Source organism: Scophthalmus maximus, chromosome 5 (genome assembly GCF_022379125.1).
Source record: "Scophthalmus maximus strain ysfricsl-2021 chromosome 5, ASM2237912v1, whole genome shotgun sequence".
Lineage (NCBI taxonomy): Eukaryota > Metazoa > Chordata > Actinopteri > Pleuronectiformes > Scophthalmidae > Scophthalmus > Scophthalmus maximus.
The window spans coordinates 6,824,713-6,852,517 of NC_061519.1; the positions used below are offsets into that span (position 1 = coordinate 6,824,713).

Genomic DNA, 27,805 nt, shown 5'->3' on the forward strand with positions numbered 1-27,805 from the left:
TGTTGTGTCAAGAGGATTTTAAATACACAAGTTGGAGACAGGGCAGCTCAAACACTACACACACGTGTGAGCGCAGAATAACCGGTTTGTGTTGGACATTCTCAGAGTACACAATGATGTTTCATGTCACTAATATCATCAGTGGCTAGAAGAAGAGATCTACTGCGTCACCACCACGTTTCACGCACAGAGCAGATTCTCCGGGACAAAGGAACAGTCAAGCGACGAGGACACAGACACACGGGTGAGATGGGGAAACGGCTGGAAGACAAATTGTGTGGGATGTTTGTTACATGAGCACGAAGGCATCAGGTGGAAGAGTGACCTTTAGAGAATAGATTTAAACGACCTCCTGACCCCGTGGTGACCCAAGGAGGTCAGGTCACAGGTCTGAAAACGTTGGACCGTCACAGCAAACAGAAGAAAGAACAAAAAGCAGCTCAGGCGGGATAAACAGGATTCTCCTTTCCTAAGTCCTACGAATCGTCCTTGACACCTTTGACCTCGTGACCTTTTTCCACTGAGGTCGAGGACAAACTGAAGTGAAGCCACAGTGTGAAAGAGAACACAGACGATACACTGTTACGAGTCTGAACAAGGTGAGGTCGTGGTTTATGTTAAACGGGTCACCTCTGGTTTCACAACATGACAGAACACCGGTTTCACATAATGATGTCATGAGAAGTAAAGAAGAGTTTAACAAGTTAAAACACTACAAATCTAAGCTCTTCGGACAAAGACAGGAGCTGTTCTGACTCACTGACCTCCAGTGTGATTGTTCAGAAGCAAAGCGTCAACTCAAAAGTCAAAACACAGAGGCTTCTGTCACATTCTAAAAACACGTTTCCACACTTTTTACCCTCTGTACATGAACGCAGCACGGAAACCCCTGACGTCGGGAGGTCACGGCGACCTCCGCCGTGACGTCGGGGGGACAGGCCGGCGGCCACGCCGAGGTCACCTAGAGGTCATAGAGGACCTCCAGCACAGTGGCCAGAGACCAGGCCTGGGTCTCGCAGCTGAATGGGCAGTACTGGCCATTCTCATTGGTCAGCTCTGGCAGACCCTTCCAGGGAGACCTGTGAGGGCAGAGGTCAGAGGGCGGAGTTATGACACAGAGAACAGACAGAGCAGAGACACAGGGGGGAGGAGGAGGAGGAGAACTGATGAAGATCCTACTTCTCCAGGTGAGTGTAATGCCGTGACAGAACGTTCTTCACCAGGGTCACGGTTCTCGAGTAGGTTTCCTCTCCCAGCTTCTTGGCAAAGTAGAGTTTGGCACGCAGGAAGTAGCCCACCGGCCACAGCCACTCCTGCACACACACACACACACACACACACACACACACACACACACACACACACACACACACACACACACACACACACACACACACACACACACACACACACACACACACACACACACACACACACACACACACTCTGTGTTAAAATAAGTCAAACCATTATGTCTCCATTTCATTAGCATCTGTAGGAAACGTCTGACTTCTGAGCTTCTCTCTCTGCTCTCATCCTTTCAGAAGAGAAGTGCTCTGCGGAACAACATGTCCTTTTCAAGACAAAACTGTTTTCTACACAGAAGCAGTGGAACCCAACAGTCAGTCGGAGGACGTGGTCCACGCTCATCACACATGCTCCGCAGCAGCAGCAGCCTCACTCACCGGGCCTTGGTGGTAGTTGAAACCTCTCGCCAGATTGTAGTTGTCGTTGTCCAGTGCGTTGTCGTAGACGCCACAGTACACCATGTCACTGAGAACACGCACACACGCACACGCACACACACGCACACACACACACACACACACACACACACACACACACACACACAGTGTTACTCAATGATTATAGAATTCATGATAACTATAAAGTCCCCAACACAACATGCCACAACAGATTATGATGACATATATGACACGATAGTTGAATTTGTGCTCGTTCAAAGACCTTAAACCAGTTCAGTCATTTCTAAATTTCTGTGAATACGTTCTTCTAAATATTACACACTATGGCTTTTACACAATATCAATCATTTTAGAGCTGCAATAGTTAATCTATTTCTAAATTAATAGTTTTTATGGGGAAAAAATTATCTGATTTCAGCGTCCTTAATGTGAATATTTTCTAGTTTCTTTGCTCTTCTGTGACAGTAAACTAAATATATTTGGTGTGTGGACAAAACAAAACATCATCTTGAGGTTTTGGGAAACATGATCGACATTTTTCACCATTTTATGGACCAAACAACTAATCGATTAATCGAGAAAAAAATCAACTGTTTGATAGATTATGAAAATAATCGTTATTTGCAGCCCTAAATCATTTATAACAATTATCATCAATACAGAGGCATCAGTAGCGACACAACACGACTTCTAAACTTAATTTGTGTTTAAAAGGTGTGTGTGTGTGAAGATGTTTTACTCAGGGTCAAGTGTCTTCATTCCCAGTGGTCCCAGCAGTTTGTCCTGGGCCACCTCCAGAGCCTCCCAGGCTCTCTCCACTGTAAACAGCTCTGGAGCCTTCACACACAAACACAGACAGAGCCAGGGTGAGGCAGCCAATCACAGCTCAGAGACCCGTGTGTCGTCAGGTAACCAGCGGAACGAAATATGTGTTAGAAAAAACCTACCACCACCATGGCGATGGTGAAGTTGGGTCTGAGCTGGTAGTCGCACCAGCGGCTGGACGCCCCGCAGCTGTCTTTGTAGATGTTCTTCTTGTGCACCAGGTCCGGGTGCTGCTCGTTGGGGTCCTCCGGGTCTCCAGACACCCAGAAGCCTGCTTCAAACCCCTGATGGAGCTGCTGGTTCCACTGGGAGTACGAGACGAACGATTCTTTACCTGCAACACAGTGGACAGATCGGCTGTGATTCAGAGTCGTGTGTGCGCGTGTGTGTGTGTAAGTGTCGTACCGTCTCTGTGTACTTTGGCTCCGTCATAAGGGAACAGTCCCTTGGCGTGGAGTTCCACCACCCAGCGGACAGCGGACTTACTGAGACCAACTATCTCCACAGCGGCTCCGTCTCTGGACAGAGCCAAACACAAACCAACTTCATCCATCAGTCATTTCATTATGTTTTCATCAGTTTGAAGAATGAACAGAAGAAGTCAGAAAAGTTTGAAAAGTTGAATTAAGTAAAAAAACCCAAAAACAAATAATATATCAACATCCAGAATCTGAGTGTGATGATATACAACACATCTGGTTCACCTGGTTGAGCAGACGCCCCGTGAGGACCGAGTCCTCTGCAGCGGGGCCACGTTCCATTCCTACCTGCGGCCCTTTGCTGTTTATCGTCCTCCCTGTCTCTGCTCTCTCTCACATAAGGGCTGAAAAATGACTTAAAACTGTTTGTGATGAGCATCAGGGGCTGGTTGTTACCTCGGAGTTGCAGGCACGCCTTTGTTCCTCGCTCGCTCGCTCTCTCCCATTTTGTCCATCCAGGTGCCGCAGTTGAAGCGGTTCCCTCCGGAAACGAAGCCCGTGGCTGGGTCAACCTTTGCAACCACGCTGAATCCTGATAAAAAAAAAGAATAGGCCAGAGCTCAGAAACAACTGGAGCTGGTGTGTTCTCATGCACTTGTGGGAGGTCATTGTGTCTGTGGCGGAAAAATACAACACCATGCACTGACCACCTGTTGATCTGCGTACGAATCAGAAAGCTCCTCAATATTGAGCTCTTATAATAAATACTCGGTGTCCCTCAGTCAGCGTCAACTCAACACTAACGGTTCCATTACAATTTACAAATTTTCTCACCGAAATGCGGTAAAACGTATTTTATAAAAGAAAAAGACCACATATTCTCACCTTCATCTTTCATGTTCATGTCTATCTTGGCCCCAGCATTTCTCTCTCGGAAGGAAATCCCCTCTAGGTGGCGCTGCAACGCCTCCTGGATGACGTCATACAGAGGCTGCTCCTGCACACACGTTCATTTGGAAAGGTTGGTGACTGCTGGTGGCAGTATAAAAGAAGTGTGTGTGTGTGTGTGCGTGTACATACCACCTCTCCGGGTTTGCAGGGTTCACAGTCATCAGTCGGGTACATGCGTGTCACTGGGCAGCGGAGAATTTCATGTCCTTGGGGAACGTGGGTACTGTAGTCCTGAGCAAAGTGCAGCGTCATTAACACACACACAGAGACTTAACACGTCATAAATCAAATAGAAAGACATAACTCTCATTTCTACAACTTTTATATTCGTATATAACATCAACTTTCAATAAATGCCTGATATAAAGGAATCAAACTCTGTGTCACACACCAACGTCCATTAAGAGTTCAAAACTTCATTTGACTCATTCATGATACTGTGTCCACCAGTGTAGAGTGTGTGATATGTCAACTGCGGGAGTCACGTCAACTACACTCGTCAGTGTCTTCGAGTCTACGCATGAATTAAAATTCTCGCTTTAATTGGCCAAGATTTCCAATGGCCGGTGTCCCGATTGCACGCGCATTCGGGTCTCCCGACTCGTGGTCCCGTTCTCATGCACCCGTGCCTGGCGCACTCTTTTATCCCAAGTCTGCAGGCCCGTCCAGAGCGGACGTCTCAGTGTCGCCCCTCTCCCCTCCCGTCCCCTCAAAGCGTCGCACCTCACCGGCCTGTTCCGAGGACTTGACGGACCTGATGTCGTTGAGCTCGCGGAGGCGTTACAGAACAGCAACAATGTGTGGGGTGATGCTTAAATATCATGTTTTCACTTATTAAGCAGCATTGAGGGTCAAAGGTGTGTACACACTATCCATTGTTATACATGAAAAGCGATGCGAAGCGACCGCATGACAGAAAAAAAGTGACCTCTAAAAAAGTATATGGGGACTTGTTTCTGCGTGAATCCCTGCTAACGTCTCAATCAACAATGACCCATTTTCCTCATTCAATTCAATTAAATTGTGACATTGTGAACTTAAGATATAACAGAACATTGTAATTTATGCAAGTTGTCTATTCATTACCAAAGCATTTATCAGTTGTACAGTTAAAATGGGCGAAAATGTGGATCATTTTCGTTGCAGGCCGATTTAAGATTTCCCCACTAAATATTCAGCTTGTGCCGCAAAAACTTTCATTAAAAGGGCTACAGTGCTCTTAGTAAAAAAAAGTAAGTCTGGAGCCCAGGTGTGTGTGTGTGTGTGTGTGTGTGTGTGTGTGTGTGTGTGTGTGTGTGTGTGTGTGTGTGTGTGTGTGTGTGTGTGTGTGTGTGTGCCTACCTGGACGCACTGCAGCCACCACCATACAGCATCACGGCAGTTGTATCTGGCACAACGACCCTCACCGAGCAGGTTTGGGATCAAACCATGACGCAGTGTCCCCGCAAAGGCCAGGATGATGTTACTATAGAGACCATGGGAGTAAATGCTTCACTTAAGTTACTTTCACTTTTTTTTAGTTTTCGGGAACCTCTCTGGAAAAATATACTCAGTGCTGAATACAAGACCCTGACATAAGAGCAGAGTCAAACCATTTTCACTGATATACTCAGCATGTCTTTAGAAACACACACACACACACACACACACACACACACACACACACACACACACACACACACACACACACACACACACACACACACACACACACACACACACACACACACACACACACACACACACACACACACACACACACACACACACACACACACACACACACACACACCGAGCCTCGGTGTATCTCCCAGTGAGCAGCATCAGGCCTCTGAGAGCGATGAAAGTGTCTCTGCCCCAGCATCGGAAAATCCCAGAGGAGAAATGAGGAAGACCTGAGGAAACACCAGACAGTTTGTACAAAGATTATTTTCATCATCCATTAATCTGTCGATCGTTTTCTCCATTAATCCATTAGTTGTTTTGTCCATATAATGTCATAAAATGGTGAAAAATGTCCATAGTGTTTCCCAAGATGATGTTTTGTTTTGTCCACACACCAAAGTTATTTAGTTAACTGTCAGAGAGGAGCAAAGTAACCAGAACATATTCACATTCAATAAGCTGAAATCAGAGAATTTTGACTGTTTTTTCTCATAAGAACTATTTGAACCGATTAATCGATGATCATCATCCCAGACACAGATTACACCATCTTGCACTCTTGATGTTATTTGGAGTCAGAGTCTGCGCGGGAGTGATTGTGGTGCGGAGCCGTGGTATCAAGGTCCCGGTGATGTAATCACGCATTTGACCAATCACGAGTCAGTCTCAGCTGTCAATCATAATGTTTCAGCCTATTTTTATATCATAGAATAGCTAATTAGAACCAAACTTATCACGAACATGAACTTGAACATACATCAGTAGGATAATAACTGCCTCACATGACAGAAACCATCATTAGCAAAAATGTACTTAGCTTGTTTTTAGATTTTTGGGTTTGGTCCATGTCCCTAACCATAGTACAGACGGCTTCTGGTATGTTCAGCCAATCAGAAGAAAGTGTGTTTTTTATATCGCCTGTTTCGGTCGGTGGCTCAAATGAGGGGCTTTAAAACAGGCCGATTGAGATAAATACGTTTTTTTAAACTGTGAATCATGAGATTATCTTATGATAATGAAGATAATAAGTGTGTGGAGCTGGTCTACCTGCAGCCAGGGAGACGCAGCACTGCTCCTTCTGGCCCGTGACCGGACTGATGCGATAGGGGACGTCCTCGATTTTCACAGAGAGGGGAGGGAGGGCGAGGAAGCGTCCCACTCCGCACATCTGAACTGAACCCAGTGCCAGGTGGCGGACAAAGCTGGAGCCATTCTGGACAAAACTGAGACACAAAAAGGGTTTTATTCAAAATGTGACTCAAAAAAATAAAAATCTGTGTTTAATTTGAATGTCCAATCATCTCTCCTACCTGGACATGAGATTGTAAGTTGCGTCCAGGGCTGTGGTGTAGGTTGATACCAGGATGGCGTCAAAGTAGCAGGGGATGAGGTAGCGTGGGATGTGTTTCAGGTAGTTAAACATGGCTCCCAACCACTGACCCACCTGCAGACAGAAAAAGAAAAGCCCATTGGCCTCGACCATATTGGGCCGGAGGAACAAGTGGGTCAGGTAAAACGCTCACCTGTGCCAGAGGTCCCTCTCGGTTGATCAGCCTGTTGGAGACAAATTCGATCAGCCAGTCTCCTTGTCGGAGGTTTGCACACACGGGATGTCCCAGGTCGTTGTTGGGACGGACATCGGCCAACACCGACATCAGACCTGCAGAGACACAACAGCTACATTTACACTCCCGTCACACACTGTCAGCCATCCGTGTGTGCGTGCGCGCGTGCGTGTTTGCAGAAGGGTAAAATCATTCATTAGATATTAATATTTCCTGGTAATAGCACAAGCTACTGGCGACACATTGTCCCATATCTACCTTGGAGACCACCATATTTGAGGGTCTCCCACCCTGGGATGTTGTAACAGCCTCCACCGTCTTCCTGTTCCTCGGAGTCGCAGCGAAACAGCAGGAAGTTCAGGTCCGCTAACGTCAGCCTGGACATCAGCCTGTGACACGGACACGACTCTAAGACAGGAAGTTCTCACCTGCATCTTTAAATCAAACACTGTCCATGGGTGCTGCCTCTTCCCTTGTCCCACACCGTCTGTATAATTTGTATTCACATCTTTTTCCTCTTCGTTTAACAGCTGCACCGTTGTGATACATGGTGAGGTTCTCTGTGTTCACCTCCAATTCTAATGTCTCCTTGTTGGGTCTGAAATGAAAGTGTACTCACTGAGCCAAAGGCCTCTGCAGAGCGTCTGGTGGGTGTTCGTCTGCCATGCTGCCTCTCCTGTACTTCGGGCTGAACTGGGACAGATAATACCTCAGCACCCCCACCATCGTCTGAGCGGTGGGGTCCAAACTGATCCTGTAGGGAGGAGGGAGAGGCAGTGTGCAACGACACAGCAACTTAACTGGATAAACTGTGTGTGTGTGTGTGTGTGTGTGTGTGTGTGTGTGTGTGTGTGTGTGTGTGTGTGTGTGTTTTACCTGAAGGCGATGACACTGCCAGGTGTTAACTTCTGAAAGGTGATTTCCTGCACAAACTCCGACCGACCTTTCGACGTCACCTCCCCCTGCTTCACCACTGTGCTCTCCTGTAACTGCAAACGTGTATACAAATATAAACATATGTTCATTCATTTCAATAACGACTCACAAGATTATAATGATCCTGTGATGTTTACCGGTATATGTTCCTTTATTTCCACTGTGTATTCTGACATGCCATTGATGTAGGCCTCATCCTTCTTATAGCTCCCAGCATGCCGCTCCACTGTCCGGGCCTCCAGCACCACTTCCTCGATCTTCCCTGCAGAGACGGACAGAGACACTCGGGTCAACACTCAGTCACCTGTTGCAAGTTCAAACGTGTGAATACCACAAAGACTAAGCTATTAAAAATATTGACAGCGTTATGGTCACACCAGGTATGAACATGGGCGGGACGTTGGCGTTGTACTGGTGGGTCTTGGGATTCCAGAAGGCCGTCCTGCACACTGACACAACAGACTGGTGCGTGCTGGGACAGTGACGAGTAACTGCAACAACGTCTGCATCCACCTGGTCTACGTACACCTGACGATTACAGACAGTTAGCATGTAGCACCACAGAGGGAGACTTAGGACCATAGTGTGTGAGCTGAGGGCAGTTTACAGTACAGCCCATTGCAGCTGGTCACCTGTATGAATCCCTGTGCAGCCAGTTCCTGGTGCAGCTTGTTGAGGGCCACTTTCCCAGCTATGATGCCCGACTGAGGCCCCACCTCGCCAGCGGAGGTGGGTGGAGCCGAGGGGTTCCACTTGGGGTACAAACGCTCCTCCTTCACCACAGAGATCTACAAACACAAAATAAGCATGGAGCAGATGTGTGTTACATCCTGTACTGCGTATGTAGCGATCAATTAAGTCATTCATCAGTCAAAAGATTCTCCAATGTGGGGATTTGCTGCTTTCTATTATATATCAAATATATTTAGGTTTTGGATAAATGCCACATCTCATTGTTCCTCAGAGCATTTAGGGTTTTTGTTTTAGACCAGCTTGGCAAGGTGGTGCAGTGACAGCCTGAAGGCTCTGGGTTCAGAGCCGCTCCGGGTTCTCCGTTCAAACACAGACATGTAGGCCTGTCACGATAGCTACTTTTTGTGGCACGATATATTGTCCAAGAAATTATTGCAAATAAATAATATTATCGTACTTTTAAGACCGAGCTTGAGCTCGCAGTATAATGGTCCTACACGATTTGTGTTGTCACTGAGAGAAATATTATCCAATGTTTAGACTTTGGGTCCAGACTCAGACAAAAGTGAACAATTCAAAGACATGTTGCCTTTGGAAAAATAATAAGAAATCCATATTTTCTTGACATTTTATAAACCAAACCGGTAATTGGTTAATCATATTGAAGCAGTGAGACTTGCTGAACTTGTTGTTGACATTTATTCTTATGTCAACAAACAATGGCTGTCATTGAGTTAATATTCACGTATCGTACGATAAGTCGATATCGTAATTACCATGACAGGCCTACAGACATGGCTAACTGGAGACTCTAAATTGCCTGTCTGTGTGACTGTGTGCATAAATCTTTGTGTGTGTCTAAGTGTCGAACCCACAGCTGTGTGAGGCTAATGGTATAATGTAAACCATGTAGCTGGTTAGCTGTTGTGAAAATGCTGTGAACAATTAAGAACTATCACTTAAAACAAACCATAGATACGTCTAAATATATGTGTGTGTGTGTGTGTGTGTGTGTGTGTGTGTGTGTGTGTGTGTGCGTGCGAGTGTGTGCGAGTGTGTGTGAGAGAGTAACCTGATGTGGTACTAATTCATCGTATCCTCTGGTGGAGCCGGTAGCACAGCAGGCCATAGAGACAATAGCAGAACTGGGCAGAGAGTCCAACGCTGAGCGCAGCTGTTAACACACAGCAGTTATTTAACTGTACATGAGAACACAGGCACCTGATAAATTTGACTTTTATACAATTCTAATATTACGAATATTAATTAAAGTAAAAACACAATTAAAGGAAAAACACAATTTCATCTGACCCTGACTGACACCCACCTGTATGGGACACTCGTTGTCATGGGTTACATCGAGGAACATGGCGTGGGCGATGGAGGGCATGAGTGGGCGGAGACTGGGCTGAACGAAGGCCCCTACCGGCTCACCCCCGTAACGATAGACGAGTCGGCCCTCCTCATGGCTGTCGCCAGCAGACATGGCCTCTGCGGACAGGGTGGGGGTGAGACGGGGTTAGGGTGCTGAGACAGTCAGATCACAGTCCACACTGCTGCAGCACCGTGCGGGAGCCCACACATTCAAGCGTGGTGAAAATAGGGCCACATTCCACATTCGTTCAAAATCAAACCAGGTTCAAACTAGAGCGCGACCAGGATGGATCTGGGGGCCGATATCGATATTAAGATTTCCAATACAGATACATCGGCCAATATATGTTAATGATTCCTTAGATGCCGTTATCAAGCCTTTATGACAAAGAAATGTAATTAAGGCTTGAAATTTTAGTTTAACCATAACTTTATCATAAATAACTTTGAATAAAAAGAAAACACATATTTATAGAACATGAATTAAGAAAATAAACATAATTTATTTAATTTAAAATGTTAACATAAATGCAATTTTTGTTCCTTATTGTTTATCCTGTACAATAAAATATTTCATATCAATATGTCTGTGACAGGCTCATATATATATATAGCTGCAACAGTTAATAGATTAATCGATTAGTAATCGATTTCTAAATTAATCAGCGACTATTTTGATATAGATTAATCAGTTCAAGTAGTTTTTATGGAAAAAAAGTCAAAATTCTCTGATTTCAGGTTCTTGAATGTGAATATTTTCTGGTTTCTTTGCTCCTCTGTGACAGTAAACTGATTTTTTGGGGATGTGAGGACAAAACAAAACATCATCTTGGGGGTTTGGGAAACAAGATCGACAATTTTCACCATTTTATGACATTTTATGGACCAAACAACTATCCATGAATCAAGAAAGTAATCGACAGATTAATCAATAATGAAATTAATCGTTAGTTGCAGCCCTATATATATAATAATCGTTAGTTGAGGCCCTATATATATATATACACATATTTATATAGGTATATAAATATGTATATATATTTATATATGTATATATATATGAAATGTTTTTGTAACAGGGTAAAATGCTACAGAAAACTGGGATTAAATGCATAGTGCGATTTGTGATCTGATTTCTTAACGAATCTCATAGTTCCTGATTCCAAAAATATTTTATTTAGAAAAAAATTTACTAAGGCAAAGTTCTTGACCAGCCATTTGTGTTTAGACTACATTCAATGTCTGACAAGTTCGGCTTCTTTTGTCAAATGAAGAAAATGATTAGTCTCAATTTCCAATGATGTATCACAGATATGCATTCAAGAAACCCAGCATGAGATATTGATCTTATACTGAACTTCTCCTCACTTTTTATGAATGGCCACCAAATCCTTTCAATGATTTTAGATTCTATATTCAGTTAGATTTCTGTGATTTTATATTCAGTTATCAACAATTATATGTACTAATGTTCATGAGATATGATGGCTGCCACATATTCTAACCCAAGTACTGTACCTCGTATCAGTGATGTGATCCCTAGCCTGGTAACGAAGACATTATCCAGCTCCTCACTGCCGGTGAACAGTTCAGCCACCACATACAGGTTAGGACACACAGTTCTGGCCACATCCAGCATGTACTGGTCCACAGCAGCCAGGCAGCACAGCCACACAGAGGCCAGTGTAGGGTGGGGGCAAGCACAGAAAAAAGATTGGAAAGAGGGAGAAAGAGGAGGAGGAGGAGAGTTAATGTGAAGCAGAAACAGCCAGTTAGTGGAAAAAGGCCTCAAAGTGAACACACCATGCAGGCAAACAGTCCAAGAACAGAGAGAGAGTAAGAGAGAGAGAGGAGGAAAGAGAAGGAGAGAGAAGTGGACAGAGAGTAAGAGAGAGAAGGAGAGAGAGGTGGAAAGAGAGGAGGAAAGAGAAGGAGAAAGAGGGGAAGTTTGCAGTGAAAATAGGAGGAGAGAGAGGAGGATAGAGAGAGGAGAGAGAGAAAGAAACAAACACGTCAGGGTCGTGTACCTCGTATCAGGCTGATAATTCCCAGCCGGTTAACAAACACATTGTCAATGAGCTCACTTCCTGTAAACAGTTCAGCGATCACATACAGATCGGACCTGACCGCTCTGGCCGCGTCTAGCATCGCCTGGACAACACAACACACGGGCAGCACACACACAGGGAGAGAAGAAGAGTCGGCTGTCATACCGCGTCACAAACAGGAACCAGTTTCATTTCTCCTCAGACTGTTTCGCCGTAATTCAAGCTACAAACATGTCAACTACTCTGACGTTAACGCACAGTAAAAACGACCAGGAAGGGCTCTCTGACTGACATTAGCGCGACAGTCAGTCCGTCAGTGTCGTTGGGTCAGTCTGTTTCCTGCATCTATGTTGTTCTGTTTCTAGGCTTTACCTGGAGCTAAGCATATACAGCTAAATACCAGCAAGTTGTATAAATATACCTTGATAAATGGAGGAACAATACTTTTCATGGATACAGTTTCCCACCACGTGTCTGGTCGATGCTCAATGGTATGATGATATGAGAAACAACAATACCTCAGCCACATGCAGAGGGGTCGAGTGGCAGTTGTCCAGTCTGACTCCATGGAAATGTTTGGCAGTGATCTCAGTGTACTTCCTCATGTGGGCCCACAGGTACGGACAGTCCTCCGGGCCGCGGCCATAACGCAGCTTCACACTGTCGCCCCAGCAGATCAGCTCCCGACGCAGGTACACGTTCGAGCCTGCACACGGCAAAGAGGCAGAGAGCGTCCCTTCATATTTATAAAAAAAACAACATTCATGGTTTCTGGAAGTCAAAAAGAAATTGATATGGATATTAGATCAAAATTCGGCGATTCTGAAATACAGACTTTTTGAGTTGTTGTTGTTAAAGGGTAAATTTTAAAGTCAATAGCAATCCTGTATAAATCCATTGTTTCTAAATTCCCATGCAATGCAATTCAATGATTTAGGATATAATAAAATAATGCACACAATCTTCAGTGCAAAATCAGAGTCACTCCCAGAATTTGTACACACGTTCTTCTCAATACAAGAGGGAAAATATGACCTGAGAGGTATTTACAAGTTAACTGTATAAAAGGTGACATGTTTCTATTTTTGCCATGAAAAATGTGGACGATGCCAATATAAATATAAAAATTATATATAATAATTCGCTTTTGGTTTTTTGGAAAAATTATTTACAAAGCTACGTTTTGAGAGTTACAAGTGTTTTTCTCTTTCTTCTCATTTTAGGAAGGTAGTTTAAATTGATGAGAAAGTAAAGTCATGATTTACACTGTCTATAATGTTTACACTTATTGTACCGTGTGTGATGATGAGTGAATAAAATCTACTGCAGAGGATTATCAGGTCCTTATAGATAGGTAAATAGGAAATCAACTGTATATTATGTGTCATTTGGTTGATATTATAGTACAACACATTATAAAGCATCAGGCTCCGCCTTCTCACCCAGCTCAGCAAAGTTGCGCAGTGGATCATCGGCCATGACCCAACCATTGTGAGCCAGGAAGTGACAGGTCTCGTCTGGCTGGTCCAGCAGCTGCAGCTCCTGCTCCAGAGTCAGGTCCTGATACGTGAAGGTGAAGTACCTGAGACAGACAGATAAAACACTGAGATCAAACCTTCATCATCTCCCCAAACCCTCTCTTAAACTGCGCTTGCGGTGTTGTGTGGTGCGGTCCGCACCATTTGTTTGGTTTTCGATTTACGGAACCTGGGCTGCGCCGAAAAACCCAGAATTTCTTTCAGCGCTCAGACAGAACCAACAGTTAACAGATGGTGAGGAAATATTCGCAGATTTTTACAAAACGTGTATTGCTTTAGAAACGCTTACTGCCCCTTCAAATACTCCACAGTGCTTTATGGGGGTATGGCTGCTCTCATTATCATTCTGCTACAAGGGAAAAAACGCTCTGCCTCATTTCTTTAAATCAATCACAATTGTCACGGGCAGTGCTATGTTCAGGATGCAGCGATTGTGCCACTGCTAAATAATGTTGGGTGGGAGGCTTGTTGAGGCTTGTCCGATCTGAGTCTGGTTCTGTTAAGAGATTTCTTCCTGCTAAAAGGAGTTTTTTCTCCACAGTCTCAGAGCTGCTCATTGTGGGGACTGTTGGGTTTTTCTGTAATATTGTGAGGTCGCCACCTCACTATGTAAAGAGCCTTGAGATGATGTATGCTGGGATTTGGCGCTTTACAAATAAAATGGGATTGAATCGAATTGTTGTGGTGGAACATCTGCACGTGAGGAGGAGGTCACTGTGTCATTAAAATACTCCACAAAGAAAACACAACAGTAAAAAGATGTACAGTATGTCGACTGTGTGATTTCACAATCGCACTGAAAGACGTACAGTGTGTCGACTGTGACTTCACAATCGCACTAAAAGACGTACAGTATGTTGAATGTGTGATTTCAGAATCCAAACCTTCCCCATAACTTTTCATCGTGTGAGCTGCAGCTTGGATGTTGCTGTTAATTTCTCATAGCGAGGGAGATTTTGAGAATGGTAACAGGCCGGCAACAGAAATTGTTTGTGTACAGTAGTTAATAAACATTATGATATGGATCTGTACAAAATATGCACATGAAATATATTATAAAACGACAAGATACAAAAAATATTTAGTATGACGTACTGTAGGTACTGTCCTACTCAGAATAAGGCTACTGTACATTAACTCTGATATTAACAGATCCTAACATCCTGTGTAATGTAATGTTGTTTACTCTCCACGTCTCCCCTTCTTCTTCCGTTCTGTCTGAATCCACCTTCAGAAGCGTTACCTGGTAACCAGAGGCTTGTTCCTGCTGACAGGACCCAGCTTGGGACCGTGGTCGGCCAAGCGCTCATACAATACATTTCCCACAATGCAGTTGGCAGCCTGGAAGAAGAGAAAAGGAACAACATGATGTACTAGTTCCCCTCTGGATGCTAATACTATGTAGCATACAGAATGTTCTAATGTTTACGTTGGAGGAAATCAATAGTGACCCTTTGCACTGAGCCAACACAGTCACCGCTCAGACATGTCGAGCTCTGGTTGAGACCACAACTAACTAAGAGATCGCAACGTGACGCTCTTCTTCTTCGTCGTTTTTAATGGAAGTTGGCGAAGAGTGTTATAGGCGCATTAGCGGCACCTTCTGCTCCAGAGTTTTCCTTTGACAGTGGCAGGGATTAAAATGTGGCGAAGAAGCGAGAGAATAGCAGTAGATGTAGTGACTTTTTTATTGTAGTGCTGTCGTTTTGATAGGTTCGAAAGAAGTTGTCGTTTAAACCATAATCCTAACTACACCCTAACCATAACCCTAACTGAGTTGAACGCTGCATTTAAAAGCTCTAAAAGTGTAAAATCAAAGAAAATATGTGATATACGTTCGCGCCATCTTTTGAATTCCAGGAGACTTGACGACATGCATGCGCAAGTGGTGGACCAATGAACAAGCTCATTCTAATCTGGTTGTTGGTAGCGTGTTCTCAGTCAGCGATCAGCAGTGACGCTACCTGCAGCTGCATCACACTGAGCCTCACCTGCTCCTGATGCTGCTTCACGATGTGGTGCTGTTCCTCATTCAGCTCGCTCAGCTTCCGTCTCAGCCAATCACAGCACTCCTCAATGTGCTGTGGGGATGGGCTAGAGAGGGAGAGATAACGTGAGAAATACTGCAAATGTATGTTTATATACTGTAAATATTAACCGTGCACAGAAAGAGTACAGTATAATATTCCACGTCAGGATTATTGGATGCCTGTTCACATGCGCCTCAGCTTCACAGTATTAGACTGTGAGCAAGATGCTGGCTAGTTTACAGCCTGATCTGTATTCAGAGCCCTGAGGCTGCTGGGTGCGGAGGGAGAAAGGAGCAAAGATGGGCACACACTGTGTGATTTTAGAAAAGCTGTTGTTAAACTCCAACTCAAACTATCCCAGTCAATCGTCTGCGATGTGAAGCCAAAGCTCAGAATTGATGTGCGGAAAGCTCCTCTAAGGCAGAGAAGTTTGTGTTTTTACCATAGAAGAAGAACGCTGACAAGACAGAAAGGTGCGTAATCTGTGTGCCAAAACCTCAAAAAAGAGGCAAAGAAAAAGAGGCAAAGAAAAAGAGGAGCCGGTGTATAAGGACTCACGCACGCACTATATGTCCAATTAACATAATTGATTATATTACAAACTAACACCGTTCAGCAGCGAAGGGGCCCTCCAAACTAGGGATATGCTCCAACACACTGACTATTTATTATATTCAATATACTATTTATTTCTTATCCTCGAAGCCAAATTGACCATGTTTGCCACTTCACGCAGGCGCAGTTAGGAAAAAGGCACTGAATTTGAGGATTTGACTAGTGGATCTGCTTCAACTGTGCGAGAGGCTGAAGTTGGCCGACCCAAATTTCTGGCATGTCTGACGTGTCAGAAATTTATCAGAACATCCGACGGCCGGTCGCGAGCAGTTAATCGCTGCACGGCAAGCGACGCACGACGAAGCTGACAATCTTCCGACTCCAAAAAGAGTCGTACGGCAAAAATGGCCTTAATCACACAGTGTATGCCTGGCTTAATACCAGAGAGAGGAGAGCCAGGGAGGCAGAGGAGAGGGTTCCAGGATCATCACTGAAGATGTGTTAAGAAGTATGACACAACAACTACTATGTGTTTTCTATTTTATAATCTATTGGTATCACACTGTAGAAGATGAAGAGAATGGATGGACGGAGTGGAATGTAAAACCTTCAATCTCTCCAATATAATGTGACCACAAGCTCATTGAGAGAAGTGATATTGAACGTGAACGAGCATTATGTTGACCTCAACTAAATGAAAAATTATATTAAATGAAAAGACTTTTCAAATATTGTCACCTGTTCTTATCTTAACAACAATAACCAACTTTTTACTAATCAGAATTCATGAAGTAACAGCTGCAGGTTGTGACTCAGACCTGTGAGGTACAAATGTCTCCAGAGCAGAATCCATGTCCACTGTGTTGCCATAACGACGGTACTGCGGGTCCTGGATGATCTTGAGGCCCTTCTTCCCTCCAGTCTTACTATGGTCTGGCTTGGTGCCTAAACATGAAAACATTAACAGGATAATCACACAAAGTCTGTTAAACCTCCTTTAAAATAAAGCACCTCTCTTACTGACAGTCACTGAACACACTGAACATCTGACAGAACACTGTGTATCTTTACTGTACGTTTTCCATTTTACACTCAGAAACACACAGCACATACACAATCGTGCTGTGACTGAACGCATCCTGTGGAGACACTTCCTGCCGTGGCTCTGTTGATCGTTTCTGATCTACATACCGTCCTGTAGGAGGATTCTGAACTGCTCCACAGCACTGCTCACTGAGACCTGGAAGAACTCCCACAATTTGATCTGAGGATACACGTCCTCCCACAGCACAGTGCGGATGGCCTGGTCCACACAGATCAAAACACACACACACACACACACACACACACACACACACACACACACACACACACACACACACACACACACACACACACACACACACACACACACACACACACACACACACACACACACACACACACACACACACACACACACACACACACACACACACACACACACACACACACACACACAGAGAGAGAGAGAGAGAGAGAGAGAGAGAGAGAGAGAGAGAGAGAGAAGCAAACATAGAAACTCTTACAGAAAAACATCATAAGAATTTGGCAAACACTGAATTTGGCAAACACTGTTACATAAGATAAGGTTTACAGTGAGTAAACAGTCCGACTGTATCAGGCAGCATAGAGTCCAACTGTGAGCACACTGCTGACAATCAATAACAGAGAACTGAACTGAGATTAATCTGCTCTTTCAGGATGAGGTGTGGTAATCGGACTCACTTGTGTCTACCATCACTGTCAATATCTGAGTTTACTAAAGCAGGAACACAACTTCCCACCAAACCCCACTGGTGTATCCTCCGCAGCAGTGAAACGTGTGTGTGTGTGTGTGTGTGTGTGTGTGTGTGTGTGTGTGTGTGTGTGTGCGTGCGTACTCACATTCAGATGGCTCTCACTGGTGATGTCAGCGGGGAGGCCCTTAGCCTCGTAGCGTCCGTCTGCGACCCTTGAGGTCAAATGGCAGATGGCTCTGTCGAGGACCCAGGCTGGACGCAGGTGAGGGGAGTTCACCAGGTTGTAACCACACTCGGGATGTTCTCTGATCCACACACTGTTAGCAGCTGTCAAGACAAGGAGAGAGAATTAAAACCAGCTACCGTTTAGCTGTTTGAATAACATGAGATTCAAAAGTTTGAGGTGTGATGAAAGATGAACGCACACTTTTAAATTGTCTGAGATTACTTACTATTATTAACAGCTGGGGACAGTTACACTTAATTCAATTAGATTTAATGTTGCATCAAACATATGTCGTGAGATGAAACAATCTGACATTGGCACATTAGTGAGTCAAATGCTGCATGGTCCAATTTGCAATATACTGTATATATTCTTAAAACTTTGTTTGTTGGTAATTTGGTCCGTGATGTGGTTGTTGAACAGTTAACAATACATACAGAAGTACATTATATATATAAACTAGCATACATCATACAACAATTATAAGCTACAAATACAATATTTTTCAGTTGTACTTTGCCTGTGATAATATGACTTTAGGGCTGCTCTTATCCTTTGATGTGTAGTCAAAGTGTAAATAAAGTACTCAGTCTCGCTTTAACCTTTAAACCAGGCTCACTTTACTGCTTGACCTTTCCCCAGAGGATGAGGCGATGAGGGCACAGTCCTAATATAGGGACAGTACATCCAGCACAGAGCTGCGTGTGAGTGTGACTCGTGAGCTACAACATACTGAACCCAACCTTAGTTTAAATTCTGACGTGAAATCACAATGTGAATTTAAATACACAATGTAAGTAAATAATGACCCTCCATAACTGAACTGGATCACTTCTGCTTGGTTTGTTTAGCTACACACATACATATGCATGAACATACTGACCAGTGTGATTATACACCACATCGGTGATACAGAGCATGTTCCATTCTGTCCTCATCTTCTCCACCAGCGCCCCCACATCTGTCCAGCTGTAGCTCTGACCCTCTGGACTGAACTCAGGGCTATAGGTCAGCTGGTCCGCTAGAGAGTAGCAGGACCTGGACTCTCCCAGAGTCTGCAGAGGAGTTAGGTGGATCATGGTGTATCCTGGAGGAGGATGTATCGGAACAAGAAGAGGGAAATTATTTGTTTGTGCCTAAGCAAGAACCAGTTCAAATGTACATTTTCACCACCACTGATTAGCCCTAATACTATGATTAATTTGGGAGAAACAGAAGGAAGACAAATGCATGCATTAAAATAATGATAAAGCACTCGGTTGACATGTTTAAAGTCCCCCTCCACTCAAAAAAGTGTTTTTCTTCTGTTCCTGTCCTCTAACATGTCTGACATTGACTACAGGGACTGGTATCTGGTGTTTTCACATTCCTCTGCTGGAGGAGGAGATTTCTGTGTTTCCCTTCTCTGCAATTTGAAATTCAAACGAATCCTGTTCAAGCTAGATTTGGTACGTCACAAATACAGAAAACCAATCGCTCGTCGAATATGCAAATGCAGGCAAAAGAAACCGAAAACTTCCAGTACAGCAGAGGCAGCGCATCATGGACGACAGCTGGTGTGTCAGCAGATAGTTAACGTTAGCATTAGCAGTTTGTGAATGTTTTTTGGCTGAATCTCGCCGATGTTGTCTTGTTGAACACAGTCTTCCACCGGTCAACCTAGCGCCAGCTGCTGTGGTGGGCGGGGCCTGTGTTATTTGCATATCATGAATATTCATAGTCTCAGAATTCCTCAATGAGGGAGAGAGAGTGAATGGTTTCCAGCCCCATTTCAGTTTTTAAACTTCTTTGGGGGTAAAAAATGTTAGTCAAAATACTAGGCATAGCAAATTATTTTTATATACTTTAAAACGTGACTGGAGGGGGACTTTAATGTTAAGCTCCACTAACAGTCCATTCACCGGCTCAACCATTTCTAAATTAAAACAAATACACACCGGACTCCTTGGCCACTCTCAGCCTGTCGGTCCAGTCGTCCAGGTGCCCCAAACATTTGGACAGGTAGGTCTGGATGGTGATGCAGTCCAGTGGCAGGACATTGTTCTCTACTCCAACACGAAGGACAGGGTCAACCACGATGTATCCTGCTCCGGAGCGCTCGGTGCCCCTGCGGGAGACAAAGTGACAGAGTCACAGTGGAAACGACAACTTCAACAAAAATAGAAAGACAAAGATATTGTGGTCTTTCCTGAGTTGACCGGCAGGATCTGTTCAGGTTCAATACAGATGATATATATTGATATAGTTTTTATCATGTTCAGACGTCAGACAGCCACAGGGTTGTGTGTGAACTGTGAACCGGATGCAACATCAATATTCAGCAGCTGTAACCAGAAACCTCTTGTTTCCACCACATTACCTTCCAACTTAGTATGTCCACACTGAGCATCTATAAAGTAAACATTACCACTAGAAACACATCCCAGTTAGCCTGGGACCCAGATGCATTCTGGGAGCTCATTTCATTTGCTCTGCCAGACTCGGTCTGGATCTCCTCCATTGGAAAAATGACTTCTATTATACAGGCTGCCTTTGTGCCAAATGTACACTGTGCAGCTACAAATCAAATCAGAACCCTGGGACCTTACATCACAAAAATGTGACGGATTCTCCGTGTGTTTGCCAACATGCTACCAGTCTGTAGTCCATTATCAGGAGGGTCTTACCCATATCCAAAGTAGTACTGATAGGACCCAGCGACTTTGAGGTCCAGAGAGCAGAATTTATCAGAGTCATCCTCCCTTCCTGTCGGGTAGTTCCACGCCAAGACGCGGAAGTTGTTCCGTTCAAAGCGCTGCCCTTCAAGTGGGTAGTTGGTGCGCAACAGAATCCTCCTGCCCTGCAGACTCGGACCCAGACGGAACTGCAGCTCAAAACCTGCGTAGACATACACGAAAAACGTGTAGCTGCAATACATAGAGTGACAAAACAAGTGTGTGACAACATACAGACAGAAAAGTTTGTAACAATAAAACAGGCAGAAGTCTGTATTTTTCTACAGTGTCCTCCTCCTGTGAACGCGAAGCAGATGGATCCCGTCTCTGTAGACGTCAGCATCTCGAACCTCCAGAAAATGACGGGGGTCATCTTCCAGGCTCTCTCTGCAGCCCGGTTCTTCACCAGGCTTTAAGAAGCTGCCGAGTTCACACTACACGAGTGTAAGTCCCATTTTCCGCTCACCAACAAATCCTGGAGTTGCAGCAAATCAGAGGAAAAGTCGGGGAACCAGCGGGGAACCCAGTCATGCAGCATGAGCTGTGATGTGAAAGGCAGTGAGTGTGTCTTACTGGAAACACCGGGGGAGGAACTGTAGCACAACAACGCAACAACACTCTTCACCCATATGCTCTAACTTTTCCATTTCTTTGTCTGAACAAATCATCACAGACTATTTGCACGACTTGTTTCTGTCGTGTTGTGTGTTTACAGATGACGAGCGTAACCTCGAGCTGACTTTAATGTCAAACCACATCTTAACACGTCAAGTTATTTCTCTCCTTCCGCACAACACCACTTCCTGTTTCCTACGTTTCAACATAAGACTATTCTGCAATATATTGAACAACACCAGTTTCTTTCTGACATCCATCATGAAAGTGACAAAACCTCCCGTTTCCCATGTCACTTCTCGCATGTGTTTTTGTGACAAAGGTACTGTACCTTGGAGAGACTTCTCCTGGTGAAGAATCGTGTAGTGTGTGAACGCCCCATCGCAGAGGAGTCACGTAGTGTGAACAGCACGACGACTGAAAAGCATTTAACATTAATATCAAATATTTCAGACTTCCTGCTCCTCAAGAGCTGGTTATAGATAGTCCAGTTTAACAGGCACCTCACAAGATCACCTATCAGGTTCAGAGAGCTGGAAATGTCAAGAGGTTCTCTTTATCTCTTCAACACACACACACACACACACACACACACACACAACTTCCACTCATATTGAACGTCATATTTGACTTAAAATGAGTCCATAAGTTTTGCCCAGCACCACCCGAAAGATTTACATAATACTAAAATATATTTTTCAAATATATATAATTAAAAACTCTTTCATTGCGTACTTCTTGATTTTGGGAGATGACACAGGTAAAATGTAAAAGCTATTGAATACTAGCGTAAAATACCAACTACTGTTCGCTAAAATATTAAATGTAGAAATCCTCCTCCGCTGTGGCTCAGGAGATCAAGCGGGGCGTCCACTAATCTGAAGTTCAGTGCAGGTGTCCGTTGGCAAGACACTGAACTTGAAATCATCGGTGTGTGTGTGTGTGTGTGTGTGTTCTCTGAGTGCTCATTAAGATGAGTAGTAAAGTGAAGTCCGAGGTAGAAGGTATATCCTGTTGGTATTTCACCACCATGTGGTGACGTAGAAGAGGCCTCACCTTGTTCCAGTCTGAACAGAGTCCTCTGTAAATCCTCCTGGTCATTGAGCACGAGGACTCGGATCTGCTTCAGGTGTTGAGGTAACATCTTGCGAAGGTCTCGTCAGAGTTCACTCGATCCCTGGCCTCCTGGAAAGAAGAAAGAACGCTTTCAAAATCATTCATCTACCGTTTTTTTTTTCTCAAATTGAAATCCCTCAACGATGAGCGAACGCATTCTGTGCTTCACAGGAACGGTGCTCTCCATCCGCATCATGGAAGTTTGCTGTTCATCTGACGAGTGAAGCTGCCCTGTGGGGCAGACACCTCACCAAGACACATGATGCTGTTTTGACTCTCACTGACTGTCATGTTTAAAAAATAATATATATCTTTGGGTACAAAGATTATGCTAAAGACTTTACTGAATCAAATGCTGGGTGATGTGACAGAAACAAATACTTTTCCAAAGGTTTTTAAAAGCTCTTTTAAAGTTGAATATCAAGTTAAAACGCTTGTTCATTTTGTTAGTGAACATAGCAAATGCAAATAATGATACTCAAGATTATTTTATTGGTTTTTCAGATAATCAACAGACATTTCATTTTGTATTTGACAATGAGGATTCTATATTTATTGATTTCATTGATTTTTTTTATTGTTACTTAATCATAGTGGTTGAATCGTGAATATTCCGTGGACACTACTAACAGTTGATGGAGACAGTGTGTTGTGCAAACTGTGGTGGCGCAGAATGAGGAAGTTGGTCCTTCACTGCAATATGTACTACTGACACACTGCTGATAAATAATGACCATATACAATAAACAATAGTGCCGTTTACTTTTTATTTACCGTCACACACTTGCAGTGCAGCACTCTACTTGTACTGACTAAGTTAAAGATGTGTTTGCTAACCCCTCAAAATAAAACACACTTGTCTTTGTGGAGTACAGTCTGACTTTCGAGGTCTGTCGCTCAACCTTGAGATTGAACTAGTTGGACACTCTTGCTTTTCCAAAGATGGGACATTGTGTTACACTAATGTCTGCACTTCCGGTTACTCCACGGACCCTCGAACTGCAGAACCCGGCTGTGAGAGCTCTGGGTTCGGTTCTACAGGAGTCGACTTAACGGTCGGTGAACCGAGCGCCCCCCCCCCATCATCTCCCTCTGAGTCTGCGCAGTGCATTTGTCTCCGAGCAAACGCAAGGTCAGGAATCCAGCCGTTAATGTCACACTATTAATAAATCTCTTCCCTTGGCACAGTGTGTCCACACGCCGACTAAACAGCGGTGACAGTAGGAGCCGCACCGAGGTGATGCGGCGAAGCTGCTGCGCGACCGGGCGCCGTCGTCCGTTGAAAAGAGTCGTGTTTTTACTGTTGCCCTCCTCACCAGCGGAGCGTTGTTCTCTAGAAGACTTCATACACGATCTCAATTTTAATTTTAGAAACCACCTAACAATTCGGCGACCGTTTGATTTAACAATGGCGCCTCGTTTCAGTAAAACGGCAACGATTAGTGAGCTCGATTATTCGCACGAGACGCCCCCCTGCCGCACTCGGGTGGGCGGGGCCGACGAGTTGGAACGTCGCTGAAGAGGGTAAACGCACCACGGGTCATGTGTATGTCGGACACTTTAAAGAATGAATCTTGCATCTCAACAAGAAAAAAATGTTTCGTGAGGGTGACACCATGGGAAAACCTTCACCGTGGCAACGCGCCGTCACGATGTCGGCACGAGCTGGAGTAACGTTTAAACGTGAATTATCACGCGCGACGTGGAAGAGCGTTCCATCGACATTCGCCTAACTTGTGTCGGCTCGCAGCTACCGCAGCTAGCCACCGTGTCCTCCGCACACGAGCTACCGCCAGCTCCGTGTCTGACAACACGTTACACGACAACACAGACCTGTCGCTGGCGTCCTGGCTCCTCGCAGCTGCCGGGTGACAGACCCCGCTCGCAGTGAGTGCACCGCGGCTGCCCGGTCCTTCCTGAGTGGACAGCGGCTGGGCTGAGGGGGCGGGGCCTGGCCGGGCCCAGTTACCGTAATAACCCGAGTAAACCGAGACAGCATGTTAATGTCCTTGTGTTTATTCATGGGAGATGCCACACCGTCCTGCAACAGGCCCAAACATGGTGCATTAGGGTCCATCTGAAATTCACTGGACTGTGTGACCGCGTTTACCCCTCTGGACTCAAAACCATCAACCCCAGTCAGAGATTGTGTATATTGTATGAAATGTTTCTAACACAGACGAGAGTTGGGACCTATATTTGTCAATTATTTCAGTAAAGTCTTATCATTGTACTCTGCTGGTCTGTAAAGGTAGGGGCCTGTCGACAGTGCTGGGGTACTTGATGTGATCTGGCATATTTACAGAAATCAGTGATGCAATCTGATTGTTGAAATTGCTGCCGTAATGCTCGCAGAGAGCATCCAATTGCATAATTAATGTTGTGCTGTATCTGAGCTTTACAAGACATGTACACGCATCATGTACACACACACACACACATACACACACACACACACAAACAGTTACATAACCTGGCACTGCACTGCAGTAGTTGGGCAGACAGAGAGCAGCACTACAGGCCCGGTGCTCAGGCCACTGACAAGAGGCCACTGTTACGTCACCCACTGACAGAGATGAGGTAAATTGAAATGAGTTTCTTTAGTAACTTATTATTCTTTATTAGGGTCTATTACGATGTTTATGCATAATGAATTTCTCTTGTCTTATACACTGTATCCTTTATCATCCAACCAAACAATGCAAGCAATACTTTGATTCAATATGTCATTTTATTGTCTATATTGTATACAGAAAAAAAATCAACCGTTCTTTTTCCCCACCCTGCCTATGATTGGATTGCCCTCATAAACATGCTCTTACCATAACCAATCATCACTTTTCCTGCCTTTTTTCCTCTTTGAACATCAGGAACTTACAGACATTCAGCTGAACATGGATTGATCATTCTTATACTCTCTGTAAGTAAATTCAAGGAAAAAAATTCAGTCATAACTCTCCATTGCCATTTGTCGGTACAGTGCAGGATAGTTACCAAAACTTTACTCCCACACGAATTGCCTATCTTGTTGATAGTACAGCAGCCTCATTGAGTCTAAATCCAGTCCTCGTACCGTCTAGCTTGTGCTCCAGTCTGTCGTGTTTCCGTTTTTTTACCTTGCTCTCCTCTGCCAGCAGATCACCTCCAGCCTCTTCGCCTACCCCGCTGTGGTCTCCCCTCACTCGGATCCCTCTGGCTCATGTTCCCCCGGATTCCTCCTTCATCTGCCCACTGGAGCTCGATCTCCTGTTGATTTGTTTTCTGCATTGTGGGTTCAGCTCTGTTGCTTTTATTAGCGAAGCTTAACAGAAAAACATTCATTTCTGTTCTTATGAAGATGATACCTAGCTGTATTTATCTATAAAGCCAGATGAAACGGCCCTCGGAGAAGCATTATCTGAATGAATAGTTACTAATGCCTCCCATACACTAGATGACTTCGACAAGACACTGAAAACACTTTTAAAAGACTTCAGTCTGGTTCCCTCTCACATCTTAAGTTTTTATCTAGCCACCAGCAGCTTTTAGACACTAGGTGTCCTAGTGTGTGTGTGCAATGGTCTGTACAGAAAATATAAGCCAACAAGAAAAAGAGAAGACGCCGCAGAATGTGGAGACGACGGGAATACATGCTGCAACATCGCATGGAGAATCCGGCGAAGCCTCTACCTGGTTGTGCTGTCCCCGTTCACGCAACCAGGTAGTTTCATACCGCAGCATTCGAGGCTTCGGCGGAGTCTCCATGCGATGTTGCAGCATCCATGCGATGTTGCAGCATGTATTCCCCGACCCCACGCGCTTTTCTGCTTCCTGTTTGGTTCTGGAAAGAGCTCACCCATTGGTTGTAGACAATGTGCATGTCACCATCTGCGCGAGCGAAGACTAAAAACTTACGATAATATCAAACATGGTTGATTTTATTGGAACGTCAAGACGAGATAAAAGCTGTCTAGTGTATGGGAGGCATTACTTGTTAAATAAATTTGCCTTTGGAAAGGCCAAGACAAGAATATGAAACTGAAAGGGGACAAATGAGACAGGGCATGGAAAAATTAAAGTTGGACATTAAGCTGCAAAAGTTGGATTTGGTAAAACAAGGTAATTGGTAATTGTGGGAAGCGCGGCTGACAGCCTGTGCGATGTAAAAGTGAAAAATGCTTGACCCTCAACGGTAATGTCAGAGAGGAGTACCCTGGTGTCGACGGGGGGGATTTTGGCATGTGTCAGCATGAAAAGTTGCCAGTGTCAGCAGTAGCTGGGCCGAAAGGCACACGTTCCCGTACTGACTTGTTCTAGTGTTTAAGTCTGCCATGCCTTTTTCTCCACACGGGAGACACTATGTTGCCGAGGGGGATGGGGTGGCGTGTTTTGTCTGTGCCTGTTATCCTGTGACGATTTTCAGGTATCTGGTGGGCGTGGCAGAGGTGGTCTGTGCCAATTGGTGACAACTGGCGCCGGTGTTCCCAGTGGGTACAAGAACGTGGTTTTTCCTGTGCAGTCTCCCTCCCTCCAACCTTGCTCTTTGACAAAGCTTAGAGCTGCTCGGGTGTTAACTCTACCAACTCAGTAATGCTGCTATATGCCTAGACTGCTGGGGGAACTCCCATCATGCATCTCTCCCTCTCTCTCACTCTCTCACCAACCGGTCTCAGCAGATGGTTCTGGTTCTGTTAGAGATTTCTTCCTGTTAAAAGAGTTTTTTCTCCTGCACAGTCTCAGAGCTGCTCATCGCGGGAACTGTTGTGTTTCTCTGTAATACTGTGAGGACTCGGCCTCACCATGTAAAGAGCGTTGAGACGATGAATGATGTGATTTGGCGCTGTACAAATAAATTGAATTGAATTATACACCTCCAGAATTCAACGTGTGAAAAGAACTTCTGGTTGAAACCAAACCAGATTAAAACTCCCCCTTGGCTCTAGTTCCTCTCCACCAATCCCTTTCACTCATCCAAGTATTATTCATCATCAACTTCATCAGGACTACATGGGTGCTTTTGCTCAGATTTGTTTCGCAGTGCTGGCGACATAAGCAAATCACGCAGCCGT

General features: G+C 44.6%; 1 protein-coding gene and 1 long non-coding RNA gene across 4 annotated transcripts; one reads left to right on the top strand and one right to left on the bottom strand.

Moving 5' to 3' along the window:
* On the bottom strand, positions 1-24,713 carry agla (amylo-alpha-1, 6-glucosidase, 4-alpha-glucanotransferase a). 3 transcript variants are annotated; one of them, XM_035635743.2, is made up of 35 exons: positions 24,591-24,713; positions 22,698-22,826; positions 20,979-21,189; positions 20,250-20,419; positions 19,196-19,399; positions 18,232-18,413; positions 17,497-17,545; positions 17,124-17,250; positions 15,712-15,814; positions 14,964-15,061; positions 13,625-13,764; positions 12,701-12,888; positions 11,653-11,776; positions 10,088-10,251; positions 9,833-9,934; positions 8,700-8,855; positions 8,445-8,595; positions 8,205-8,329; positions 8,008-8,120; positions 7,751-7,885; positions 7,390-7,520; positions 7,090-7,226; positions 6,877-7,010; positions 6,614-6,789; positions 5,694-5,796; positions 5,243-5,366; positions 4,031-4,132; positions 3,836-3,947; positions 3,407-3,542; positions 2,937-3,049; positions 2,654-2,865; positions 2,446-2,543; positions 1,686-1,773; positions 1,180-1,313; positions 1-1,079 (listed from the first exon to the last, which is right to left on the bottom strand). In XM_035635743.2, the coding sequence occupies exons 2-35, from the start codon at positions 22,783-22,785 to the stop codon at positions 962-964; spliced, it is 4,548 nt and encodes a 1,515-aa protein (XP_035491636.1). In that variant the 5' UTR covers positions 22,786-22,826; positions 24,591-24,713; the 3' UTR covers positions 1-961. The 3 variants fall into 3 exon arrangements, with proteins under 3 accessions (XP_035491636.1, XP_035491634.1, XP_035491635.1); XM_035635741.2 differs by having other exon boundaries at positions 17,497-17,608; XM_035635742.2 differs by lacking the exon at positions 11,653-11,776 and adding an exon at positions 12,162-12,285 and having other exon boundaries at positions 17,497-17,608.
* On the top strand, positions 24,190-27,580 carry LOC118311703. Its single transcript, XR_004794054.2, has 3 exons — positions 24,190-25,337; positions 25,628-25,677; positions 25,892-27,580. It is a non-coding gene; the product is annotated as an uncharacterized LOC118311703 (long non-coding RNA).
* Positions 27,581-27,805: the final 225 nt, after the last annotated feature.